The following is a 26,696-nucleotide window of genomic DNA, read 5'->3' as shown; positions in this document are numbered from 1 at the left end:
TCAGAAACCAGAGGTATCTAATCCAGACATACTTCAGGGATACCAGCTAAACTATTTTTCAGATACCAGAAGCAGTTCATTAGAAATAGTAACCTTGTAGAAGCCAAACATCATTATGCTGAAAACTCACAGCCAAAGCTCTGAATGCTACTTGTTAACTTTGGTTTAGTAACTCAGACAATGGTTTGAAACATACAAAGCCTCCGAACTTGAGACATGTTCATACAATCAAAACAAAACCCTTCCTTCTACTACACACAACCTTAGGCTCAAAAATGTATACACTCTGTCCTGAAATATGTCAAGTCAGGCTCATCACAATATAATCAGAATTCAAAATATAGAAAAATTCAATAACCACCAACTTCTTCACTGTTCCTGCAGGGAACCTTCTCAGAGAGCGTCCTTCCAAAACTACTCAGACTCAAACTAGTTTTTGTGTTACTTTTAGTTCTTAGTTCTTCTCCTGGGAAGCTGCAAGCAGTTCTGTAGCTGCTATCTGGGCCTCAGCGTAATTGTAGGGAGAAACAGAAACAAACCACCAACTAAAGGATTTTGATGACAACTCCGCTTCTCATGCAGCGTTAATTTGATCCCTCAGTGCCTATCACTTGTGATGCAGCTTTTTACAACATGATCAGATAGTATTTCTTTGAGATACTTAACTTTTCAATGTATGTGAGAGACAAGAGATGGAGCACAGAACTGAAAAAAGACAGATGACAATCTTGCGTTTAAGAAAATCTGAAACAGATTTTCAGTATAACAAGGAACAGAATTATCATAATGTACATGTACAACAAGACTACATTAAGGTTGGAACAGGCAACTTCTGGTGCTTAACTCCCCAACTTTAATATTCTTATTACTTCTGCACATAATTTTAAAAGTATTATTTAATCTGTCTTGCACTGCAGCTGCCTAACTCCCATGAGTATCAGCAGGCACTTTTGCCTTTGAAAGATGGCAGCCTAAACCTTATTCTATAGAACTCTTCTTTTTTTTCCCCCAGTATTACCACCAAACATGATTCATATTTGAAGTTCTACAGTTTGAAGCATATAGTGCCTTCTATAGTTTCTTGAAACTCTTAGAAGTGTTTCACTTCTCATTCATCAGTTCATGACGAGTTTACAAATAGCCTTCTGATTTTCACAATGCATTTTTAGGTGAGCACAATGGAGATGCTCATTCAGTGAAATAAATGCAACTTACTGGAAAATGCATAGTAGCCCTCAAATACTGGATCAACCTTCATATACCCTCTTCGTGAATTATCTGAAATTATCTTCACCTAACAATGCTTATGTATGTTGTAAAAACGTGCTGTTTAATTAACTAGACATTTCTTTATCTCTACAAAATCTGATAAAATGAAATAATAAAGTAATTTCATTCAAAACAATCTAAATTAAAGATTAAAATAATTGCCTAATTCTTTTCATACTGATGCTGATTCTATTGTATGCAGAAAAATGGAACTTTAAATTCCAAACTAGCAGATGTTTTTCATAGAATTTTAAATAGCAGCAAAGCTGACAGAGAAGACAAATGCTTTTTTTTTTTTTAAACAAATGAGAATGATTAAGCAGTGATAAAAAACTCACACTCTGAATTAAATGCAAAAACAACTCTAGAAGCCTTTTAACAAATCAAAAATATACTAAAATCAAATGACTTAATAAGTGATTTATGACATTCACTGTTATACCAGTACTCTTACACATCAGGTAGGAAAACACAATATAACCTGAAAAATAAATTCTGCGCCAACTATACCATTGCAGAAATTCTGAGGTATAGTAGTTCTGGAGGGGAGGTATTTTCATGAATTTACAGTATTTTCTTTTCTTTGTTTCACATTTCATTATCTTCATTTTTTTTATATATTAAAGGGATATAAAATAGAACCAAGAAATAGAATAACAAAGATAAAGTAACAGAAAGTGAAGTATAATTACTATGATTGTTCATGTTTGCAGATACACACCCAAAAGGCAAATCAACATCTGTAAAATCACAGACACTTCAGAATAAAACATAATAAAATTTTACAGGTCCCGATGCTCAGATGCTTAGTTTCACTTACTAAAATAGCCCTTCAAAGCAAAGAAATTATTGATAGTGCACAAGACTGAGGCTAAAATTAAGCTCTTTTTAAGAGTCACCACCAATATGGCCTTTCAAGTACACTTAAACATGATATATAACAGCAACAGGGAATTTTTGCATTGTCTAACACTAATCTCAATCAATGTTACTTATTTATCTACTAATTAATCAGGGACAGAACGGTCATACCCTACCATAGGGATGAAACTTTTTTTTTTTTTTTTTTTTTAACTATAAAAAAGAACAAGCAGTTTTTACAGCAAGATTTCAAGGTATTCTACCTGGAGGAAAGAAAACTAGTAGCTCACATGCAGCAGGGGTCACTTGCAGTCATTTCTATCCTAATCCGGGTATCAATCAAGCAACTCTCGAATCTGAGCGGTCTCTAAACCTCAGACCTCCCAGGCATGGCCATCTGACATAGCATATTGCACCTGAAGAACTATCCAACTTTGTAAGGAGAGTTAGGGCCATCACGAGGTTAACCCCCGCCAGGTCCCAACAATGTTTTTCTCCCTTTTGAATTCTATGTGAATTGCTGCTGCTTCCTATTCAAAGCTGAATGGGGATACAAAGCAGTTACGAAAACTAAATCTGTTTTTAAAGGGTAAACCTTTTCAACTGAAGTCAATTCTCAAAAAACAAAATACAACTGCAAATTCTACAAATCATTTAGCCCAAAACAGAAATCCTAAGTTAGTCATGAAACTGAGAACTCATTCATATATTGACAGGAAAGACAATTGACATGAGCATTGCTCATTGACATGAGCAGAAATACAAGAACAGAAGCATCCCCAATAAACACACAGGGTTCCTTTGAAAGGTTTTTCCCCACGGCCACTTCACGAATCAATTGACTTCCCGAAGACCAGAGGGACAAGCAAAGATATTTTCTAGATAAAAAATGCAGGCTGTAATTTGTTGGATGGCTATTATGCCAGCCTGATCTACTAGGAGTCTCACAATCCACAAATGCAAAGTTTTGTGACCACATAACCACTGTTAAGAAATGTAATGACACCTGGCAATACTGTGGCACCCCATGTGCCCTACTAAAGCGCAAAGCTTTAAGACCAGAGCCATCTGCTATGCAAAGGTCAGGAGCAACAAATCCTCTGCTTCCAAAATGTTTGCGAAGCAAGAGGCACAGTGCTGCAGTTTGCTACAAAGGAACAAGGGTACTGAAAGGATGAGGAATAGCATGGAGGAGGGATGATCTCAACCATTTTTAAATCCCATCGAAGCAAACTTTCTATCTGTTAGTTACTTGCAGTCACGGAAAGAAAAAATTGAAAGACAAGATTCATGTTGCTAAGTATATATTTATGAATATGCACATGCAATTTTTAAATTAAGCAGTATTCTTACAAGGCTGTCCTTGTGCAACTCTTCTTAAAGAGCAACATGGCCCCTGGATATTGTGGATAAGTGCCTTGGAAAACAAGCAAGAGTGAGTGGCTGAAATATGCTATAGAGGGATTTTACCTCATTATTTCCTTGAAAATATCTGTACTGCAATACTATTTCAGGACCAAAATTTCCAAACCCATGGACAACATTGTTGTACTAGAGATTAGCTCAGCAGCCACCAGCAGAAATAAGCAAATGATTTTCTACTACAGTGGAACAAGATTTTTTTTTAAAGGACTGAAGTTGTGGGTGAGGGTACGGGGGAAAATAGGGCGATGGAGAATAGATGGCTTGCTCACTGATAAGGGAATTTCAGAAAAGGAGGATGCATATAGAAACAAATGAAGGAGATTACTTCTCCTTCACTATTAAGAAACAGGAGAGGATAAACCTTCTTTCTTTTATCCTTTCAAATATGTCTTTCATATGACTGATGTGGGATCGTCTTTTTTTTTCCTTTTTTTTTTTTCCTTCCCTGGACAGCATTAAGAAAAGCTACAAAGTGACAACAGACAAGTGATAGTCAGGGACTTTTACACTCTTTTTCTTCTGAGTAGATAAACAATGACAAATGGTGACAAGGCCACCATTTTTCTAGTCCTATATAAGCACACTATACCAAAAGCTGTGCAATTCTTTTTCTATTTCAAATAATGTTTAATGCACATAAATGATTTTATTTGCTCAAAGGGTAACACCACTCTTGATGATAGAACATGGACCAAGATTACTTGGGCCAATTGCAGCTATGAGAAATAAAATCCTGATGACTAACATGGGCTGACAGAGCTCAGCTCACCCCGCTTAGCAGGCCAGCTGCTCTGGGGAAGCAAATCTGTACAGAAAATGTAGAACAGTACAAAAAAGTTCTACTACTGGGAATCCCAGTCCCAGGGATTTTTCTCATGAAAACGTGTCAAAGAGTGTATTGAAGACTGATCATTGAGGATGGCTGACAGCAGAAAGCAAAGCTATAGCAGCAGCCATATCATAACTGCAATTAGACATCTCCTTTGTTGGGCTCCAGATCAATGTATTTCCTCAAAAAAATTGAGTTGAGTCCAGTAAGTCCAACCATAAAAACAATCATGTTCCTCCTGAACAAGTCAGAAAATTATTATCAAAGCAAGCCCTAAAGTAACAACATTTCATTCCCTCCTCATTTACCTATTTTCACATCAGCACGCTGCATGTCAAAAAGAAAGAAGGAAGGAAGGAAGGAAGGAAAGAAAACAATACATTAGAAAGAGTTTGGTTATAGTGGAATGTTATCACATAATTTTTGTTTTTCTTAAATTGCTTTTGGACAAGAAAGCCTTGGTTTTTTTTTTGTTACTCTCAAGGCCATTATATTCAAGGTCAGACTAGGTGTGAAAATTGGATCCTAAGAATTTCAAGCTGTCTGCAATGCTTTTTTTTTTTTTCTTCTCCTTGAGAAACAGCAGTCAAAATTGCTTATTAACTTAATTTCTTTTAAAAACAGAACTTGCAGAGAATCTTTGTAACTAATGGGGTCACAAAATCTTCAGTATAAAAATGAGCATTCTTCTAACAGTTCTTCTAACTTCTGGCGTATAATCCTAACCCATCTTCAACAGGGTTATCAAATCTTGCAGTTTTATTGAGTTTCAAAACATCTGGTGATATTCTAAGTGTCCCAGCTTGTGAAAAGCCTAATCTTTAAAGCCTGACTCATGGAAGCCTGATATCTATTCATAAGGCGACATTTCAGGGAATCAGTGTCTTCAGAAGATCTTATTTGTTTTGCATCAGACACGCTCTCAGCATTTCCAGGATATACACCCAAATTCTCGACCTGCTTTATTTCTGATGAAGACAGTCAGTAATCTCTCCATTTATAATGTCTAAATTAGGTTACTATAAATCATGGGTTTATGACAAATGAGATAAACATTCCCAAAATACCTTTTGGCAAAATGCTTTTGGACTGCAATTTTGCCAGATTTTTATTTGTCTGCAAAATTGTCATTCAGTCTATAGTGCATATAGACATCATTTACGTTCTGTCATACAACAACGAAATGCACTCATGTACAGCTCTTTCCACGTGTAGAGGTTGCGCATATCAGTGACTCCGGTATCTCTTTATCTGGGCTCAGAAACTTATGTACATTATATACAGGTAACTTGTAAAAATCTGGGGGGGAAGTATAGTATTTCTGGAGCTTTTCATTCTGTCACCTACAAGGTACACAGCAGAATTCTACTATCCCCTGCTTCAAACTACATCTGGAGAATTTTAAAGGTGGTATTAAAAAAATGTTTTTGTTTGTTTTTCAGTTTAAGAGTAGAAGCTTAGATTTCTACAAAAAGTATTTTTCCAATATTCCATGGTAAAATAAAATTTAAAGGATTGATCTTCTGAAGTTGGATTGAACACATCCCATTGCTTTATTAGAAAAAGGCCCTAACTCCCAGTGGTGTCCCACTACCACTCAGAACTCTCTAATAAGGAAGATGCCCAAACTGGTTGGGACTACGTAAACCAGTAATACAAACTTCTACATGCTGAAGCTTCGAAGATTTTATAAACCAAATGAAAATGATTTACAGACAAATAGAAAGCAAATGATTAATAGTAGACTTCATTTTTATTTTTTATAGTGCAGTGCAGAAAAGAGCAAGTAATGCAAATCTGAGGAAAAAACTTCATATTTTCAGAAGAAAAATTTCTACCAGAAATGCACAAGTCATGCCATGCAGCGCTTCCAAATTCACAGAAGAAGTATTATAAAAGTGAAGTCCCTCAGCGTCAAATATGCCACAATTTTTGCTCTGATAACAGCTATTTAGGCTAGGGCGTGACTTTCCTCCGTTATAGCTGTACTAGTACAACCCCTAGTGTGGACACTGTTTACTGCCATGAAGGCATTACACCCATGTAACTTATAATACTTTACCTTCTTAGGAACAAGTATTTTATTTCAGCACAGCTACATCCACAGTGGGAGAGCTGAGACAGAAAAAGAGAGGGCAGTAGGTTATGCTACTATATAATATACTGGGCCAGATGAACAGATGCAGTTTTTGTGTTGAGAAACTGTGGTATATGCCTCCCCTCTCCCTCCCCCGGCCCAAATCCTAACGTTAATCAGGATCATGATGGATGATATTACAAAATACTTATTCAATTTAAATGGTAGCATTGCTCATTGCTTCTTTATCTTAAGATATATTTATATCAAATGTTAGTAACAGGTAGTCCTACCCAAGTGCCAATATTTGAAATTAGTCCCAGTTGAGTAATAAATACAGAAAAGTAGACATTAAGAAAAAAACAGCACAAAAGATCAAACATATAATTTCCTTTAATTTTCCTAAAGGATACAAATTCATTTTCAAAGAAATTTATAAATATCATCTTTAGTTTATCTGATCATCCCAAATTGTACATATGGGAATTTATGACCGTTCTGACACACCTGGATAACATTAATCCTTTTTAGAAAGTCATTACATATCAACTAAAGTACAGCTTCAAAACTAAAATTGATCCGTGTAATTAAAAAATACAATCACATCAAGAAACAGGAAACTCATATTCAATGTATCAAAAGTGAACTTGAAAAAGATATTTTTCTTTTAAAACAGAAAAATGCGTAGCAACACTGTTTATGCACTATTGTCTCTCTACTTTTAAATAATAAATATGTATTTATTATGAACAGATGGTAGCCAAGGAAGGTATCAACTCAGTGTCTTAGCCAGAAGGTCAGGTCATGGCTGAGAGACCAAAGAACAATTACTGTTTGCTATTTGGTGCCATATAAGCTGAAACATTTTAGGGTTTTCTTTAAATACGAAGCTAAATGTGATTCAGCTGTTTTCATTTCATTTATAGGAAATGATTTGCAGTGACTCAACTTTTTTTTTTAAAAGCAAAGTTAGTGAATGATACTAAAAAAAAAAATGCTCCTTTTGGTCACCTTTTAACATATTAAATAATATTAATACCTATTAAATAATATTAATACCTATACAGAACTTTCTTGACTATTAGAGTCACAGCTATAAACCAGCTGCTAGATACTGAATATAAGTATTTAAAAAATTGTTTGTTTTCCTTCTTTTTTCCCCTCCTTTCTTTTAAAAAGGAACCAACAATCATATGTGAACAACATAATTACTTCAGGTAGTTACTGAATTACTTTAATAATCTTTACCGATAAAGAGTCCCCCTCCCATCACTTCACTTTAATTATATCAAATTATAAATTACCACATTTTGGTGTATTCGTTCCCACACTGAATAAAATACCAGTATGTCGATACATGAGGTTAAAATATTTTGTTAAATTTTGCAATTTGCTCAGAAGGCAATCCTGAAGCAAGTTGAAGAACAGGATTTAAAATCCAAGATACTACTTCAAATATCTTATTAAACACATCCTGTTTTATTTGTATGCCAAGATTATGCCAACTCTCTTATCTGTGATATCTGTCAAGACACAGACGACAAGCCTGCTTTTTGTTTTTTTTAAAGTGTCCTTAGGCCTAAAGGATGCAGGAGGAAAGAAAAAAACAAAACAAAACAAAAAACTGAAAACAAAAGGCTTTGGAAGGCCCCTGTTTTTCTGGGCTGTATGATTTTTCTTTACGTATTTAAGAGTTATTTTATCTAGTAGACTTTGCTTTTTGATTTTAGGTACGTTTTGATTATAATTTGAATTAATATTGTTTGTAGTCCAAGCTCATACTTTAGTATACTTACCGTTTAGTAAACTTACTGTCCTACATGCAGATTTTGGGCAACTGGTGAATAAAATATAATTTTGGAAATACTGCTTTTTTCCCCTACATATTTTCTTACATAAGATATGATTTGTTCACTAATTTGCAAGAAAAAAAAAATTAACATCTGTTGGATAGACTGCTGTAAGTACAAAATCCATATAAAAATTATGTTTCTGTGCATCTTATACATTCTTCTGTGTATTCAGAAGAAGTTCACTCGTGAAAAATCACAGCTTATGAAGGAATAACTACAAGTTTGAATAGTAGAGAAAAAATGGATAGAACCTCAACAAAAAGGGCACTTCAAAAGATACGGAGTATACCAGTTCAAGCTGTTTGCCAAGTTTGTTGCAGATAATCCTAATAATCCTTCTTATTGCAAGGGATGTTTTCTCACAGTCTACCTGTAAAGCATATACTGCTTTTTTATATTTGTTTAAAACACAGATTTAGATAATCAACAACCAATGTCTACTGGAATTTTTATAGTTATTTTTTCTAAAAGGTCTTTTTTTAAACTATTTTTTGTGCTTTTGTTTAAGAAAAAAAGAAAACTTTCTATGAAGCCCTGCATTTGTTAACCTTGAATTTTTTAAGATTTTTTTTTTCCCTTCGTATAGTTAGGTTATACTTGGACTTCTTACTGTTTTGTCACGCTATATGTATACCTAATTACATGTGGATTTATTTGTGAGAAAAAAGTGTATAAACATATGTATACAGTATATACAATTCAAGTACATTGTATGAATTCATATGAGAGTAATTCTATATGAAAACATGGGATGAGTACTATGTAAAACTGAACATACTAGGGCTGAAAACAAGAATAAGATAACCAAGAGGTATTTATTTAACAGTAACAGCTGGCTCATTGCCATTAATTTAGAAACCATTTAACAGTAATAAATGACCACTATTAGAAAAACGAATCATTCCAACTTCCAAAATAACCCTATTTAGGCTTCTAATAACTGCAAAGTTATAGCAGTATCATCTCTTACCTGGTCCTTAATTTCAAGCTCCCTTATAGTTTTTGTTCTGTACTCTCTGAGCTCCTTTTCTGCCTCATCCTTCTTCATTTTGGTTTGATTCAACTGATAGCGCATTTCTCCACACACCTGTTAGATTATACAGACAACATGATCTGTAGCTTGAAGAACCCATAGCCCAGGGTTTGCAATTAGATCTTTTGGTGCCCTCTAGAGGCCGTTTAAATGAAACGTATTTCAATTTACAGATATTTTAAGACTACATATGGTAAATGTTTTTATATAAAGGTGGATCTGAATTCTCTATATAGTGATTAACTTTGAAATATGCAGTGCCTTCTAGATTTAATTATATTTGGATCAAGATTTTGCTAACTATAAATATTTATGTTGTAAATATACGTGCTACTGAACACTGTTAAACTACTGTTGCTTTCATATTCTTCTCCCATTCTCTTTAAAATCCCAAGAAAGTCTATGTCAACACTTTCAAAACCTAGAAGTAAAGGATCTAGCACACTCCTATATAAGGGCATAGTTTCTTGCCTTGCCAACTCTCTGCTGTTAAGAAAGAAAACGTTTAGATGTTAATACAATAATTTTCAAAGTTGGATCAGAGCACTATAGACTTACTACAAAATGAAAAATTATTTTCAAAATGCCTGTATCATATATATGCATGGGCCAGAAGAAAGGGATCAAAGCAACATTTAAAGACATTTAAGATCACTTCCACAAAGCCAAGTAGTCCGTGTTGTTGAGATGTTCAACATCTTGTCCCTCTTCTTATTTTTTATCTGGTTTTTTAACACCTGAAGACAGCTCAGCTTCCAAGGGCCTGAGGGAGAGAGCCCAATCCCTCCCACAAAGCTACTGCCTTGCAGGGCTATTACTCTCCCATTTCCCTATCTAAGGGTTTTAATGTATTCTATTTAAATTTATCTGTTGGAAATAGAGAAGAATAGGGGACAAGCTGTCTGCTTTTTATCCTTTTCCTGTGCAATCACCTCCAATTTGTGCCTATTCATTTCACCTTAATATGAAACAAACATATGCAAGATTGCCATTCCTCACATTTCCCAATGAAAACACGAATGTGTTTACTTGCAGCCACTCTCAGAGAACTTTATTTCCAACTAACCCTGTTTGCCTGCCCTGTTTATACTTTCAGACTTGCTTCCTAAATATGCACACCTTTTATTTGCTGCTAGTCCACTGTACTTCTCAGCAACCTCCTCTCACACATTCTACAGTCTAAATTCATTTTTAATTTTCAGTCTCCTATCTCTTCACATTTCCCCCCCTAAAAAAAACAGAAGGAAAAGTAAATATGCACAGGGCAATCAGATAACCTTATAGAAGAAAACAAACAAAACCAACTGTTGTAACTACACGGAAGCATCACCTACAAATTAAAAGCAATAGAGGACAGAGGGATCATTTTCTTGGAGGAGAGCCTGTGAATTTAGCCCCAGTGCAAATAATGGAAAGTAGCAAATACTCTGAGGACTGTGAATGTTCTAAAGTGTTTTTTTCTTTATTTATTTTTTAATACTGAAATATGATATCCAACTGAAAAATCCTAAAATGCAGCTGCATAGATTGCCAGCCCCGTCTTCATAACTCCTTCTTTCTTTCTATTGAGAATAAACAAAATCAAAATGTGGTATGTCCCTTCCTCCAAGGGAAATAAAAAAAATACAGCCATCCTTGCCTTTGTCTCCTCTGGACATAGTACAAATTGAGTAACACAGAAAAATCAGCAGATGGTGCTGTCCTAATAATTGATTCTTCAGCCCCCTAGTAATTCATAACGAAGGTGAAAAAAAAAAAATCTCACCCCAAACTTTTTTCCCCCCCTGACTTCTAGTACATGCAGGGGAAAAAAACATTTCATATATAATTCAAAAGGAAAAGCATTAATATTTTACTGTTTTTCATAATGGCAATCTGAGTTTGGAAATGAGTCAGAGCCATAAGGGGATTTAACCATAAGGGAATTTAAATGTCACACAGCCAGTGCAAACTGTCATAGTAAAGTACATAGTCCTGATAGCTCAGTTATTAGAGCTTTCCTCCAGGATGTGTAAAAATTCTCACTTGAGCACATGATCATGAACACCCTTTTCCAGTTCCTCAGGACAGCGCACTGAAAACATAGCATTGACTATTGCAAAGTAGCCACCTATTCAGCTTTGTATCACTTAACGTTAACTCAAGCAAGGACTGGAACCACGGTGTCACCTCTCCCTGGAAATTGCTTCAAAATAGTATGTTATAATTGTTCCTTCAAACCAACGGATATTCATATACATCACTCCCCTCCTTCCCCAGCTCCCTCCATGGATGGTTACTGCCAGCCACGAGCCCAGTCTGGAAAAAAATCAAAACTCTTAAATTTCAGAAGTGGTGAAACAAACTGTTTTGACATTCTTAAAATGCTCTTTTTTGTTTGTTTGTTTTTCAGCTGAATTTGAATCAAGTTTTCTAATATGTTTGGTTGGCTTTTGGCTGTAAATTTTCTGCAATACTTCCTTCCACCTATTTCTACCAGCAGGGGCAGCTGAGGAAGACCGAGTGCTGAAAACTCTCCAGAAGGGGAGGCCTAAAGAATGAATCGCTCCCAAAAATCTTGCAATTAACTGCTAGGTAGGTAGGATTGGCTCTAGGATTACTGGGCAGCCACAAAGACACTTCAAAAGACTAATTTTCATTTTCAGTTTGTCAATTCTATAGAAATCTAGTATTCCCTCATATTCATGAAATTGAAGTTATTTCTATAAGTGACTGATGAAACTGAGCTAATAAGAAAATAACTACTGCAATAATATATCATCCTCCAGCATCAGTTTTAGAAGAAACATTTACAGTCCTTCACATGTTATGGCATATATTAAGGCTCTAATTGGTTGAGAAACATGCAAAATAATGCACCCTAAAGTGATATATATACATAGATAGATCTTATGTGAATACACTTTTTTTTTTTTAAAACAGTGTATATATATAAAAATAGAAGGAATATATGTACTTTAAGCTATAATACTTAACTGGAAGAAAGATTTCTTTGTAAAATGCTTACCATCAACATTACTGAATAAAGTAGTACACCACATAGCATTTTGTACAGGAAAGTACTTGAAAAATAATAATTTGCTACTGCTCCCTTTAACACTGCATAACCCAGAGGTAGAAATTACAGGACAGGGTTGAATACTATGGTGTCTCATTCACACCTAATGCAATTTTAAAATGAAACACTGGATTGCAGTTTTAAATAAGATTTACATATTCCATGAGAAAGCAAGCATAGTTTTTGGATCACAAGGTGACTTGACAGACTTCTCTTTACTTGTAAAACTGTGTCTCTGGAGTCTTCAGATGAAGTTCATATTTATCACATGCTCTTTACCAATACATAGGAAAATGGAGAAAAAAATTCTCATCTTTCAAGTCACAACGATAAGGAAAAGCAAGCTCAATACTCATTTTTATACATGCCTACCTTATTCATCTCCGTTTCATGAGATGCAAGTTGATGTTGTGATTCTTCTAACTGGTTAGCCAGAGAGTTCTTTTCCCTTGTAATTCTCTCTACCTGAGCCTCTAACATGGCGACATTCTCAGACATTGCTGTCACCTGCAAAAAGCCCAAGAACACTACAGTAATGAAATTCAACCAGCTACAGATCTAAACCCTGTTGGACTTCCTCCTTGAAAAGAACTGTAGTTATGTAGCAAAACAATATGTAACAATAGGTTCATTATTTTGGATTAATTTATTATTGTTTTGGATTAATTTAAATGTATTAATTTACAGATTATTTTAATTTATTTATTTTTTTTTATTAACCAGACTAGTCTCCAGGACTTGTTAGTATGGACAAAGTGTCAGAAGCAGCTGGCTGCATTACTCTCTCAGCTGTAGGAGTACTATTTAACACCTTCTTATCAATCCTTAAGTAGGATTAATTTCAATCAAATCATGTTCCCCCAGCTATCTCTTGCACCAGTAAAAAGAAAACTGCCATTGCAATGACATCTTAAATTAATTCCAAGTTCAGTTAATATTTCAGCACTGTAACTCAAAGCATAATGTTGTACAAGAAGCATACCGAAATCATATGTTAAAAATTCTAATTAATTCAGATCAAATTTTGCTGAATGGTAGGAAAAAAAAATAACAATAAAACAGAGGCAGTGACCCTTCAGCTATTTAGCCCTGAAGCTTACTAATAAAAGTGGAAATAATGGTGTCTGACAGTTCTAGGTTAACTTAAAGGAATTCAAAGCCAAACCTAGAGGATTATATATTCATAACTATTTTTCACTCATTATACATCCACCTGATTTGTGGATCATGCCAATTCTCCCCTTCAAACAAATGACTTCTTAGCGCAAGTGATAAAATTTCACATGGAGAGTGACTTGATGCATAATACACTATTTCTACCATTTCATTTTCCTGAAGCATAAACACTAGTTAAATCATATGTAGACTTAAATCATACATATAGATCAAAGCTTTCTAGAAAGTCATTCCAGATCATCCTTAATTACCAAGAATGACATCATCATATTATCACTATGTGTCATTTAATATAAATGTAAGAATTCAAAAAAAAGAAAAAGACGAACTCCAGAGCTGGGATTAGTTTCAGTAAAACAACACCAGGTGTGATGAAATACAAAGTGATATGGTGACACAGAGTGAATTATTCTACTAATAAAAAGTACGACGTGCTTGTCTAATAGGCTGTATTTTAGGGTGTGTACTCTGCTCTAAAGTAAATCTAAATGGCATAAGAAGGATAATTTCCAACATAATGACTTGAACAAACAACTGCTTAATGATGGCTCACTGTCTTCAGTGCAAGTTTTTTTTCTTTTTAATTTCTGTTCTGCCAGAGTTCTGATGATCAATTACAACAGTTCACTTTTTAAAAATATCAAATACCCTTTAATCCTTATTATTGTACTTAATTTTTGTTTAACATCTGGAATTGGAATCAAAGGCTGCAACTTCCCATAGCAGCTTCAGAACCTTATTCCACCATCTCATAATACCAGAAATACAACCATCATCTCAGTTCTCTATGTTAGAAGCTTTCCAATCACGTCACAGGCGAAAACACTATTGAAGAAGCTCCTCATTTTTAAACACTTCAGTGGTTTACCTTGTTCAGCCTGAGTTCTGTTTTTATAGACTATATGGCTTATTTCTAAAAGGAGGTAATAAATACAAAAAAGCCTACAGTCAGATAAGAAAATCACTATATTGTTTCCAAACCTCCACCAGAAAATGGTTGAAGAGGCTGCAAATCAAACACACCTCAGAGGTTTACTGCTCTAAGCATGCAGTTTCCTCTGTATACACCACTGGGCAGAAAAACCTTGTTTTATATTCACGTTACACTAGGATCTAGAAGACTAAAACAAGGTTAGCAAGGCTCTGTTGTAATGGTTGGTCACAATATAAATGATCAGAGAGATTCTGTCTCAAAAAGTTATATAAAAGAAGATTCCAACACATTTCTGCAGGTGGGGAAATTAAGCATTAATAAAATTGCTCTGAAAAATACCATATTAGAATGGAATTATGATATTGTAACATTAATATATTATGTAAGTTCGAAGTAGCAAAAAGTCCAAACTTTGACATGTGCTTAATACTGAATCTTCAACTTACCAACCTAAATAACACTATTTGTAAGAAGCTAGAAACAAACCTTGCTTTAGAGTAGTAATATAAGTGACTTGCTGACTTTTCACATCCAAAACTGAAATATAATTAAAGACATGCAACCAAGAAGTTTAGAGAACGCCTGCACTCCTTGTAATAAACAAATAGGAAAGAAACACACTCATACCATTGCTGCCAAGTCCTCCCTTTCTTTCTTCATTTCTTCCCGCAGTGCTTCTTTTTCATCAGTCCTCTTATTTAGCTGGGCTGCTAACTCCTTTTCAAGACGATTCTTCTGGCGTTCCATCTCACTTTTCAGTTGCTCACATTGGACTAGAGCCTTAAAAAAAAAAGTAACACAAAGCCAACAAAGTATTAAACAACAACTACTTTTTAAAGTGAAAGAAACATAACATAAATAACTGCAGAATGTATCTAATGATTTCAGAGAAACCAATTTGCTATTAGAAAGGATGTCTTTTTTTTTTAAACATACTTACTACAATGTTTATGCATATCCTACAGTGTCAACATTTAAAATAGGACTCACAAATTGAAAACATATGTACATGTGTATGTATATACATGCCCTACTGTAATTTGTAAGTTCTAAATTAATTTAGAAGTCAGGGCAAAGATGAAAGCATTTTTAGGGTATATTTTTCCAAATAACTAGCTGTTTTTCTACAACCACAATGATTATTTGTTTTGCATTTAAAATTCCTGAATGCACAACTCTAGAACCAGCCTCTAATACCCAACTCCTTGCAAACACTGGAAACCTGTGGTTACTGCTCAGTTGCACATCTGAAGGAAAAATTAGCAAACTGTACGCATTTCTACTTGTTCTCCCCCTGAGGGAAACTACTGAGTGCAGAAGGCTAGAGAAGAAGCCTAGAAGATTTAAGAAAAGCTAAAGAAATCTGATAAGACACAGGTTATACATGCGTCTCATGTGAAGTGAGTAATGTTTATTTGCTTGAACTGGATTATCAAAAGAAGAAAGGTAAGTTTGTACTTAAGAGGCACAATAGGCACTCTCTTCTAAAGAAGTTAAAAGAGAAAAAATAAACTAGATTTCATTTCACTGATAGAAGTATATCCTGAATATATCCAGTATATATACACACTGAAATAGTATATCCTATCTGAAGGAAGCTAAAGTAACCCACTTTTAGGAATACCTTATTATCCTTTATTTTCAAACAAGTTTTTTTCAAAGTGCTTATTTTTCTTTTACTCAAAGCCAGTCTCTGGTACTCAGTTTCCCTCATGAACAGCCCAATACTCAATGAAACAAATCAAACCACTGTTTTTAAGAGGATAATCTGAGTCTCTGTTAGTTTATGTCAATTCTACAGGACCCTTCTCAGGGTTTTTTCCCCCCATCAGCAAGATCTACCTTGGAAAGGCAATTCCTCTGTTGTGGCTTTGAATGCTTTTCTTCTTGTTGCTTTTAAAAATGTAACATCAGCATTAGTGAACGATTGCGTGCATAAGATTGCTGTAGTTTGGTAGACATGCAAAACACAATTCTTGCAACTCTAGAAGAAATGCGTTGCATGAAGAAATGTGTATTTTATTTGCTCTGCTGTTTTGACTACGTAACGAGTATTTCAAACAATTATTTTTCTATGAAGTCTAAGTTGAAAAAATACTTCTGGATTTGCTTCAGCTATGGAAATTTAGACTTTCTAGATCTCCTCCTGGCTCTAAGCAACAGAAGAGACCACAAATTACAGGGACAACTGAAAGACAAAAAAAAAAAGTGCTTTTTAAGTGAGAAGCACCCAAGGTCAGACAGTCTATCAACAGGATGGTAGAACTGTAACACACGGGGTTTCCAAATGCTAGCCCCCTTACTTTTCTCATGTGGGCTGTTCTAAGGGATTCTATGACACTTACAAAACAAATAAACAAACAAACAGAACTTCACCTGAAGAATGGAATAGGACTGGGAAAATAAGGGACAGTTTGTACTTAAGAGAAATAACAGTACTTTTAAAAAGCTAAATTATGTAGCAGAACTAAAAGATTTCTCTCCCTGCTCTGTCATATTACTACAAATTTTGAGCCTAGAAAAAGACCACTGTTCTGTCTTGTACACAAACAGATAGTACTTCACATTTCTTTGCTGCAGGGAAGAGGTGGTCTATAGAGACCATATGGAGCTGCTTTCTTTTTTATGTCAGAAATAGTATAGGTACGAAGACCCATTTCATTAAAGGTTCTTTGTTTTACTAAGCCATTTCTAGCATGAGCTACCCTGAAAAAGACAGCAGGGATTTTCTTTTTGAATATTACAATGAAGACCTCCAACAGCTAATGAAAAAAAACAGGAAGATCTGCTACTCTTATTTTATTACATAGATGAAAAGTATTTGGTACACTTTTAAAGAACAGTAAGTGAATAATATTTGTATGAGACAACTTCGCCTGCCCAAAGAAAACTAGTTAGCAATTGAAAAATGTAACCCCTCAGGACAGGGTGAGACAGGTGATTATTGGAAAATGGTGGGTTCAAAAGGATTCTCTCTGTTGAGTAAAAACATGGAGCTATAATACTCAAATTTAATAAGTACATAGGATTTCTAACTCTTATATTTTCCACCACTGCTCACAGTTAAAGACCACCCCCCCCCACACACACACAGGATAGATAGTAAACACTACTGATATAATTGTTCTATTGACCAAATAAGCAATTTTGTCCACTATTAAAAACAACAGCATTTCATTAAGAAAACAAAACAAAAAACCCCACCTCTCAATTCCATAGTAATTCACTAATAACACAGTAGATGTCACTAAAAAATCAAGGAAATAATTTAGGTCAAAATTAGTTGATTATATATACAGTGGCTAGGTCTAACATAAGCACTAAATCAAAACTGGTTTTATCACTATTATTTTCACAGTACCAAAAGGTTCATGTAGGTAGCATTCACACAGGACTTACCTTCAAAGCATTACATTAGCTAATTAGTTCTTGCACTGCACTCATCCGAGGTAAAAAGAGTTGTTTGTAAATGTTTCAAGTACTCTTTCAGGAGCAGGTCATAAATGTGATATAAGAATTATCTTCCCATGTGCCATGAATGCCTCTTAAAATTCTATCTTTCAATTTTTATCCTCTAGTTGTGAAACTACATAAGAATTTAAATAATGGCCTAAGATTGCAATACAACCTACGGCATTGGATGACAACTTAAGAATCCAAATAGAAAGTTCATGTTATTGCTCAGAAGTATTCACACAATGCAATCCCTTTAAATCTACTACATCAGTGATAAAGATCTTATGCGTGTATTCCCTCATTAGCATGAAAACTAATTAACATTTGTAGTAGTCGCAAATACTCAAAAGCTCTCATCTTTTTGATGAATTTACCTTTGTTTTTTCTAGATTGGCTTCTTCTGCCATTTGCACAGCTTGTTTAACTTGCTCATAAGCATTGGATTCTCTTTGCTGCATCTCTTTCATGTTTCGTCTCACTGAAACAAGTGCATCCATCAAGTCATCTCTTTCTCTGCATATGATGATAGAGAAATTTCTTTCATATCTTCCCACAAGGGGGGAAAAAAACAGGTGTATCAAGTGTAAGATGTTAACAGATAAGAAACATATAGGTGAAAAGCAAAGCAAGACTAAAACCACCATGGGTAAAGCGTGAAAGATGGAATATTGCTAGATACTGAGAATACTCAGCAGATATTAAAGATATCAGTTGCTTGCTGATCGGTCCTTCACTTCAAAATGATTGACCATTAGTGAAACCGTAAAGATAGCAGAGCTCAAGTCACAAACGTATTGAAGCTGAATAACACTGAAGTTGGCATTGCATAATAGGAATCTATGTTCAAAAAAAAAGGAAAAGTTTCTAAAATATCAAAGTTATATGAAATTACCCTGTAATTACATGTAAAATAGGAAAGAAAGAAATATTTAGGGTCAACAAGTAATTCAGATCACTAAGATAACTAAAGAATAAGACTCCTGAATTCTACATCCCTCCACAGCTTCTTGAACTAAGAAATAACTGAGAGACTGAGATCTATACCAAATAGAATAGCACAATCTGTAAAACTGTAATACTTAACTTCACCTGTTCATTATTTTGACATGTCTTTTCAATTAGGTGAGTATAATTGGCTCCATTTATGGAAGGTACAACTAGATTCTGACTGAAAATTGTTGCTGTTTTGTGCATGCATCTGCTGGATGGAATGGTAAAACAGTTGCGTGTGTTCATTTTAACATTTGGGCAAACTACTTAGCCCCTTTGAAAATCCCTACTGCAATATATTTCTCTTTAATAAGTCTTAGATCACAAAGATGTAGATTTCAGATTTTCTTGACACTGAAATAATGGTGTAAGAGGAAGAAAAAAGGTTAGCTCAAATCTTTTGTTTCAAATCACCCTATAACACAAGGTGACAAAAATGTACTAGTTAATAGCTTGTTCAGATTTTCCACAGGTTCTGTGACAAATAAATTACCATACCTTATAAATTTTATCACTGTATCACTGTTTATTTAATCATTTAAATAAAAGCTACAATTTAAAAATGGCTGCTGCAGATAATCTATTTCTTATTCAAAGGAAATTTACCCAAATTAGTTAGCAATGCATCCTATTCCAAACCCCAGACCTATTAAACAAATCCAAAGAAAAAAGGAATTACAATGCTAATGTATTCTAGATGTCCCTGGTAATAAAAGTGCAATATAGTGGAATGAGAAAAATTTCCAACTATAGAAAGATAAGGAACTTATCAATCAAAATATACGGACTTCCATAACATTTGTCCTGACAGAGCAAAGGGTTTGCTTATAGAATAAGTGCAGGAAACAAAGACTATTAACAGTATGATACCTTGGGGTTTCCCCCAACATAATTACATGACTAACGTTATTTTGCAGTCGAAATAAGCAGAAAAACTACATGGATTTCAGAGTAGTTGTGAGCTACAGTCATATTCTGCCATCAATTTTAGCATTGCAATTTGAACTTGGGACTCCATTGTCCTATAAGTGCACATCTTTATGAATGCAACCAAACACATTATGACTTCTATGGTTTAATGTAACTGTGCTTTCAGTGAGAAACTAAATACCTCCAAACTTACTTTGTTACCCTCTCGATGATCTGCACATGAACATTAGAATGAGTCTGTGCAAGAACTGCCTCATGCTGTGCACACTTCAAACACAGACCACCAACCCGACTAGAATGTGTGGCTGAAACAAGGGACTTCTGGTGTTTTAGCCTTCCTTCCAAATCTTCGCATGTCTTCTGAGATTCTGAAAGGTCTTTTCTAGAAAGAAACAAACAAGAAATATTTCAGCAATAGTCAAACACTTCTACAAGCTATATTTATATGCAACATATACTTATAGATGCAAGAGAAGAGGAACTCTAAGAGTACCTGTAATACATATTTTTACTCATCAGCAGTGTAAGGAGAACTTTAAGAAATAATAGTTGAACAACCCAAACAGAATTATTAATATATATGAAACAAAATTATATTAATTTGTTCTTTCTGCAGTGCCAGAAAACAGTGGAGTTATACAGAAAAAAGATTAGATGAAAATTGTAGACTGACCTATTGGTCTGAACAGAGAAAAGGATTCATTTGCAATAAAAACTGTGTAAATAAATTTACATATCAGCTGTGTGAATATTTCAGTATCCTAAGAAAATCTTTTTTTTTTTTCTGTTCTTCTTGCTTATAGTATCATTAAGTCCACATTTCTCCTCTAATCTCAAATTAACTGGAAAGTGATAATATAAAATAAAAGTCCCATATGTTCCCTAAGCAAAATCCAGATTTATTCAGCACACTCACTCTAATCACCACACACAAACTTGAGGTTAACCACATCTCCAGAAAAACTGGGGTAAGGTTTTTTTTGTTTTTCTTTTTTAAAAAAAACTTCTCTCCAAAATTTTAACCAGGTGTTCTGAAAAAACTTTCTCTAGAATTTCCAAGCATCTGTAAGGCCAAGTAGAGCATGAGCAGTAGGAATGCTGACATCAGGAAGTTCCAGACAAATGCACACTGTGCACATATAGATCAATTTGACAAATTGTGCAATGAATCCAAAACTTTTGGTTTGTTATGCAGGCCATCTGGGCAGCATACATGTAGCACGTCTGACACATTCTGGTTGCATTGGATTTACTGAGTATGCATGTTTAGTTCCATCTGGGAAATCTGTGTACTTTGCCCAATTTTAGTAGTCAGTGTATTAAACAGAATCACTATAACCTGAACAGAATTTGCTCTGCATATATTTTTAGATGGCCATGGTACAACAGATCTATTGTTGGGAAGCCTAGGGCAGAAACTGGTGAGTCCTATGTAAATTCATGCTAAAAGTTAAAAACAAGGATAGGCCCACTGAAATGAGTACAGTTTTGCACTTAAAAAATAAAATCAGCAAATCTCAAATGTTTTCCAGAGCTTACACTTACAATGATCATGCCCCTCAGGGGAAAGCAAGAAGTTCAGTAAAGTACTCACAAAAGTTTTGAGACCATCTGAACCTTCAATCTTTTTCTGAGTATATTTAACACTTCAAGCCAAGTGAACAGGAGATTACACAGCTGAGATTTAAGATTCTCCTTTACACTCACTAGCACGATTGACTTTGCACATTTATGATTGCATCACTTCAGAAGGCATATTTAAACCATTAATGCCTTTTACACTTGCACAGACACAAACGCACAATTATGTAAATTTCAGATACGTGAAATCTCAATTTATTCAGGGAATAAAACAAACAGATTCAGCAGCAACATCATGAATGCAAGTATACAGGGGAAAGTTTATTTCAGAACACCAAATCTTTAAGTGAATGCATCTGTCTCTGGTTTTCCATGGTCTGCTTACTATAATCACACCACTGTTATTTTGAAGAATACATTTCTTATTTTCATTATGTTTTTATTTTTAAGGATATGCAGGTTGCATGACTGGAAACACAGAATGCATGCTTTAAAACTATGTTCTCCTCCTCCAAATTCATTATCTGGCTTAAACGAATTCAATGCTTAAGATTTCTAAAAGTTGCGATACCAAACACTAGCAGAAGAGAACTAATTATGAAAGAGCTCACAAAAGTTAAAATTAACTTTTCTTTTTTGATTGGATTATCTGAACAGACATGGAGTTTCCATATGCAAAATGGGTAAAAAGAATAAAGATTTCATATAAAGCTCGAAGGCTCGGTAATGTCTATAAATACAACAAGTCAACTTAATTTATAAAATTTATATTGTCATATAATAGCAATGCATTCAATTACATTACATTTGTATTTGAGAAAGCTTCATGTAAAACCAGCTTCCAGGGAAACTACTAGAAAACATGACATAGTCACTACCCATTCTGTTACTTGAATTTGAATCAAAAATGGTTCAGGTTGTCATGAGTTGATAATATTTCTTCAACAATAATTTTAAGAAAAAAAATCACTTTACCTTAGAGACTTCACTTGAGCATCAAGGATATTGACTTTTTCTTGATAAAGAAGTTTCAGTTTCTCCTTTAGAAAAGATGGGAGAAAAAAAGCTGTCTTTTGGTTTCTTCATTGTACTGTCTTAAAGAAATCTAGACATCAGCCACATTCACTCTTTTCCCCTGAAGATATAAATCTGTTGAAACACTAGATGCAGAGAAGTCTAAGTATCTCATATTATTGTGAAAGTTTATGAAATGAATAGCCCTCCCCCCCCCCCCTTTTTTTTTTTTTTTTTTTTATTTCTGCACAACGTGCCAGATCCTCATATGGTATAAACCACTACAGTTCCACCTGTTTCAGTTATTTACAATAATTTACATAAATCTCTTCAATCTTGTCTCAATTTTGATCTTACTCTCTCCTAAGTCAGCAGAAATAGTAGATTCTTCAAGTAGAACAGCTATTTATTTATAATACAGTAAGTAACTCTAATTACCTGGAAATCCTATTATGACAAACTAGATAAATAAATTAACCACATCAATGGTGAATACAACGGTGATAACGAGCCAAAGAAACACCGGAGATTCAGCTCACCGTGATGCTTAGAAAGAAGTCGCAATCAATATGATACTCCCACTTTAACATGACAGAGGAAGAAGTGCAATTATTGTAAAAACTAGCTTTCAAATAGGTGTTATGGATCACTGAAGATGTTTTCAGCTATAGATGAGGCATAAACTATGAAAAATATAGTTTTCTATGAGAACTTAATAAATACCAATAATTATCTCGGAGAATTAAAGTGCCCTTTCAATTCCACAGCACACACATGCACATGGATAAAATATACCAAAACTTTAAATTAATCCTGTTCTTATCTCAAAAGATGGCAATGTTACCCAATTAATTTAGATCAAAGAAATTTAGAATATCATCCCAAGCTGAGGAAATAAGATAGGCACTACAACTCTGAATCACAAAGTCTCCTAATTATCTCTAAAAGCACAAAAAGTGTAATTCGACTCAGGGAAGACAGACAAGATAAAGCCACTTTTGTACTTTACTGACCCTGCACTGCTCCTGTAGTAGTAAGGCTCATTGCAAAAGAGCTTGCCTAAAGGCTTGCCTGAATTACAGCAGCTAGTTCCCACCTGCTTGTGGGTTGTGTTACTGCCAAGAATCTCCAAAGTATAGTATATGCCACTACTGACATTCTTAAACCGAGACTTATCTCTGGAAATCAACATCTGCAGCTACAATCTGCCATCTGTATCTAACTGGATAACAATATTAATTAGGGAATAATGAGGAAATGAGGTTTAAGAGAATAAAATCTGACCTCCAATTAAGATTCAGTCAACTAAAACTCCTTCCGTAAGTCTGTTACAAAATTCATTTTCAGAACTGCAGCAACAACAAAGTACTGAAAGTTTTTCCAAAGGTAAAGAATGCTAATACCAACCAGTTCTATATGCCATTTTTCTATTTCTCCAACAGATGCTGTAACCAAAGCTGGATTTTTATTATCTGCTGCTGATGAGGTGACTGACTGATGCAGAGTATAGTCATTACCACCTACAGGCCAGGAGTTCTGAGTATTTGCCTAAAATAAAAATATTAATGCTTCAGTTGTACTCATGTAGGCTGTATTTTTAAACAAATACCAATTATATAAGTATTGAATCTTAATGATTTTCATCACAGTAGACTTTAAGAACCAATAAACAAGTTAATTAGGTAGCAACCTGTGAAGTAACATACAGAAATCCATGTTTTCAAACTGTCATTAAGTTTTGACTAAAATTCAGTTTGAGGATGACCATTTATATAGCCTTCATTAATAGGAATTAGGTCTCTGAACCTTGATTAAAATAACAGAAAAATAAAACCTTACTGAGGCATCTAGAAGAGTTTGTTCTCTCAAAGTATGTTCTGCAGCCAGAAATTTCAGTTTCTGATGGAGGTCCTCATTTTCAAGCACAACTACTCGAACTTGATCTCTCATCCCAGACAATTCCTCCTATATGATAACAGGAACTGCATGTAAAAGGCTCCTTGAGACAATTAAATACATCTTGAGACCAAAAGTCTAGATTAACACTTTCAACTATTTTAACCCTTTCAAACAAAATGAGAATGTTCAAAAAGAGTCGTTACATGGATATTTAAGGTACAGAAATACTTCTTAAAAATATGCTTATTTCCATTTCTAAGATAAAGTAAAAATGTCTTTGAAGGTCTTTAGACTCTAAATAGACACCAAGATACATGGTAAGGCTCAGTGTTGACTGAATTGTGGCTTGCTCATTTTTGGTCATTATAACAATCAACCTCAAGGCTAAGTTTAAGAAGCTGTTTTTAAGGCAATTCTTCGTATTTTGGGTACCAGGGTTTCATATTCAGGTGAAATACGTTGTGTAAAATACCTTGCAAAACTTCACTTCCGCTTCTAAATGGTTAATGTACTGAGACTGATCGTTAATTATAGGAACAAGATCAGAAAGGTCTGGTAAATCTTCAGCTGCAGCTTCTGGGGGGTTCTGTAGGAAGGAAAGAATAGTACGTGTTATTTTCTGATTTTCCACTTACTGCAATAAGATTTTACTTGCACACAGAATATTATTTATGCCTACAAAAAAAAAAGCAAGACACCAAGTATTAGATCATGAGGAAGGGAGAAACAAGAAAAACTTCAAATCTTCAGTACAAAAAAGTAAATATGTCACTTCTGTCAAAATGTGTTACTGCTTGATTAAGCACATCTATAAAACAGGAAAAAATTATACCCATCAACCAATGTCCAAATGAAATTCACACCGCTATTTATTATCCATTTTAGAAGAATGTTTGGGAATATTTTCTTCTGTTAAATTAACATTAAAAATCCCTTGAATTTTAATTGGTATGCATCAAAGGATACACCTCTAAGTGTTCATTAATAATTGCTGCAGAAACACAACTATGCCATTTTAATAGCTCCACAGAACCACACAAAAATGTGTAATATACACTACATTTAACAAAGAACCTGATATTTTAAAAGACTCTACGACTTTACAGCATTTACTCCTAAGAATACAGTACAAATTAAATAAGAATGTAAATAAATCTACTATTAAAATATCCTTCAAATCATAGCTGAAATGTCTTCCTGAAAACTACAGCCTCTTTGATCCTACTAGCAAGATGCAGTCTTTGTCACTCTGAAAAAAGAGTGAATTTAAAGTAGATATTACACAGCTATTTTGCATATTATTGAGATCTAATGAAATATGACATACTTTAATAATTTTAATAGAGTGACAATATTAACCATAAATATGATAGTCTGCAATGAAACTGCCTCTAAATAGTCACAAAAATATTTAATGGAGTCTCAAATGACAAATTCAGCAATCCACTGCTTTCAGAGTCTCACTCATACTCTTTACATATTTCAGTATTGCTGTACTACCTTAGTTTGATATTCCGCTATTGAACTATATTAACTATTCTCATTCCTGAAGGTAATAAGAATGTCTATCAATGCAAGTCACCTTTTTTTTTTTTTTTATAAACTAAACAATTAGAACTGAGGCAGTCAAATTGGAACATGTTTCTAAATAGAACATATATCCTCTTGTAAAAAAAAAAATCTGCACTTTTCAGTAATTTACTGAACTGATAAACGTAACTAATAAACATAAATAGGGTAAGTTTCCCTTCTTTTTATTGTTTTCTGGAAAGGATACAAGGTCTGCTAATTAGGTCCTCTTGGAGGAAGAACAGATACATTTCTAGTATGTTTGCTATTCTGGAGGAAACAGACTCCTTGTGCTGATCTCTAGCTAGTTTTGAAACTGTTACAATTCTACCTTCAGCAATCTTAGGTCAAAATCAAACCTTTTTGTGCAAAAAATATCAATTATATGCTTTTCAAATACACCTGAAGTCTTAAAGATTCTAGAACTCATTTTCAGGAACTAATTAATTGAACAGCTGGACTGTTAAGTCTCCTGGACCTCCTAAAATATTCAGAAACCTACATCTTTGTTTTTAAAGAAATAGAAACAGTCACCATTTAAAATAAATAAAGCTATTAATAGCTAGCTATCGCATCTTCTAGTTACCTTATCTGGAAGTTGTGCATCTGACAAGAATTGACAGAAAATGTTATGTTTTCCAAGATGAGGTATTAAGACTCCCTGCCCAGCTTTAAAGAAAGATAAAATCCACTAATTGGGTAAAACCAAACCACAACAACAAAAAAACCAACAAACAACAAC

The 26,696-nt window shown here is 34.3% G+C and overlaps 1 protein-coding gene across 4 annotated transcripts in view; it reads right to left on the bottom strand.

The window, feature by feature from the left end:
- The window catches only part of SDCCAG8 (SHH signaling and ciliogenesis regulator SDCCAG8), a 109,698-nt gene that overhangs the window by 72,328 nt on the left and 10,674 nt on the right, over positions 1 to 26,696 (bottom strand). For 3 of the 4 annotated variants that reach the window (XM_035564055.2, XM_035564062.2, XM_035564081.2), the window contains 9 exons: positions 24,858 to 24,971; positions 24,326 to 24,451; positions 23,894 to 24,034; positions 22,448 to 22,512; positions 20,085 to 20,273; positions 18,346 to 18,484; positions 15,143 to 15,295; positions 12,778 to 12,912; positions 9,285 to 9,401 (listed from right to left, as the gene is read on the bottom strand). In XM_035564055.2, the coding sequence (XP_035419948.1) occupies positions 9,285 to 9,401; positions 12,778 to 12,912; positions 15,143 to 15,295; positions 18,346 to 18,484; positions 20,085 to 20,273; positions 22,448 to 22,512; positions 23,894 to 24,034; positions 24,326 to 24,451; positions 24,858 to 24,971 (1,179 nt within the window). The remainder of the gene's footprint in view (positions 1 to 9,284; positions 9,402 to 12,777; positions 12,913 to 15,142; positions 15,296 to 18,345; positions 18,485 to 20,084; positions 20,274 to 22,447; positions 22,513 to 23,893; positions 24,035 to 24,325; positions 24,452 to 24,857; positions 24,972 to 26,696) is intronic. The other variant, XM_035564072.2, reaches the window with a different exon arrangement.

The sequence above is a fragment of the Cygnus atratus genome, chromosome 3 (genome assembly GCF_013377495.2).
Source record: "Cygnus atratus isolate AKBS03 ecotype Queensland, Australia chromosome 3, CAtr_DNAZoo_HiC_assembly, whole genome shotgun sequence".
In the NCBI taxonomy this organism is placed as follows: Eukaryota; Metazoa; Chordata; class Aves; order Anseriformes; family Anatidae; genus Cygnus; species Cygnus atratus.
This window is presented reverse-complemented; position numbering and strand designations above follow the sequence as displayed.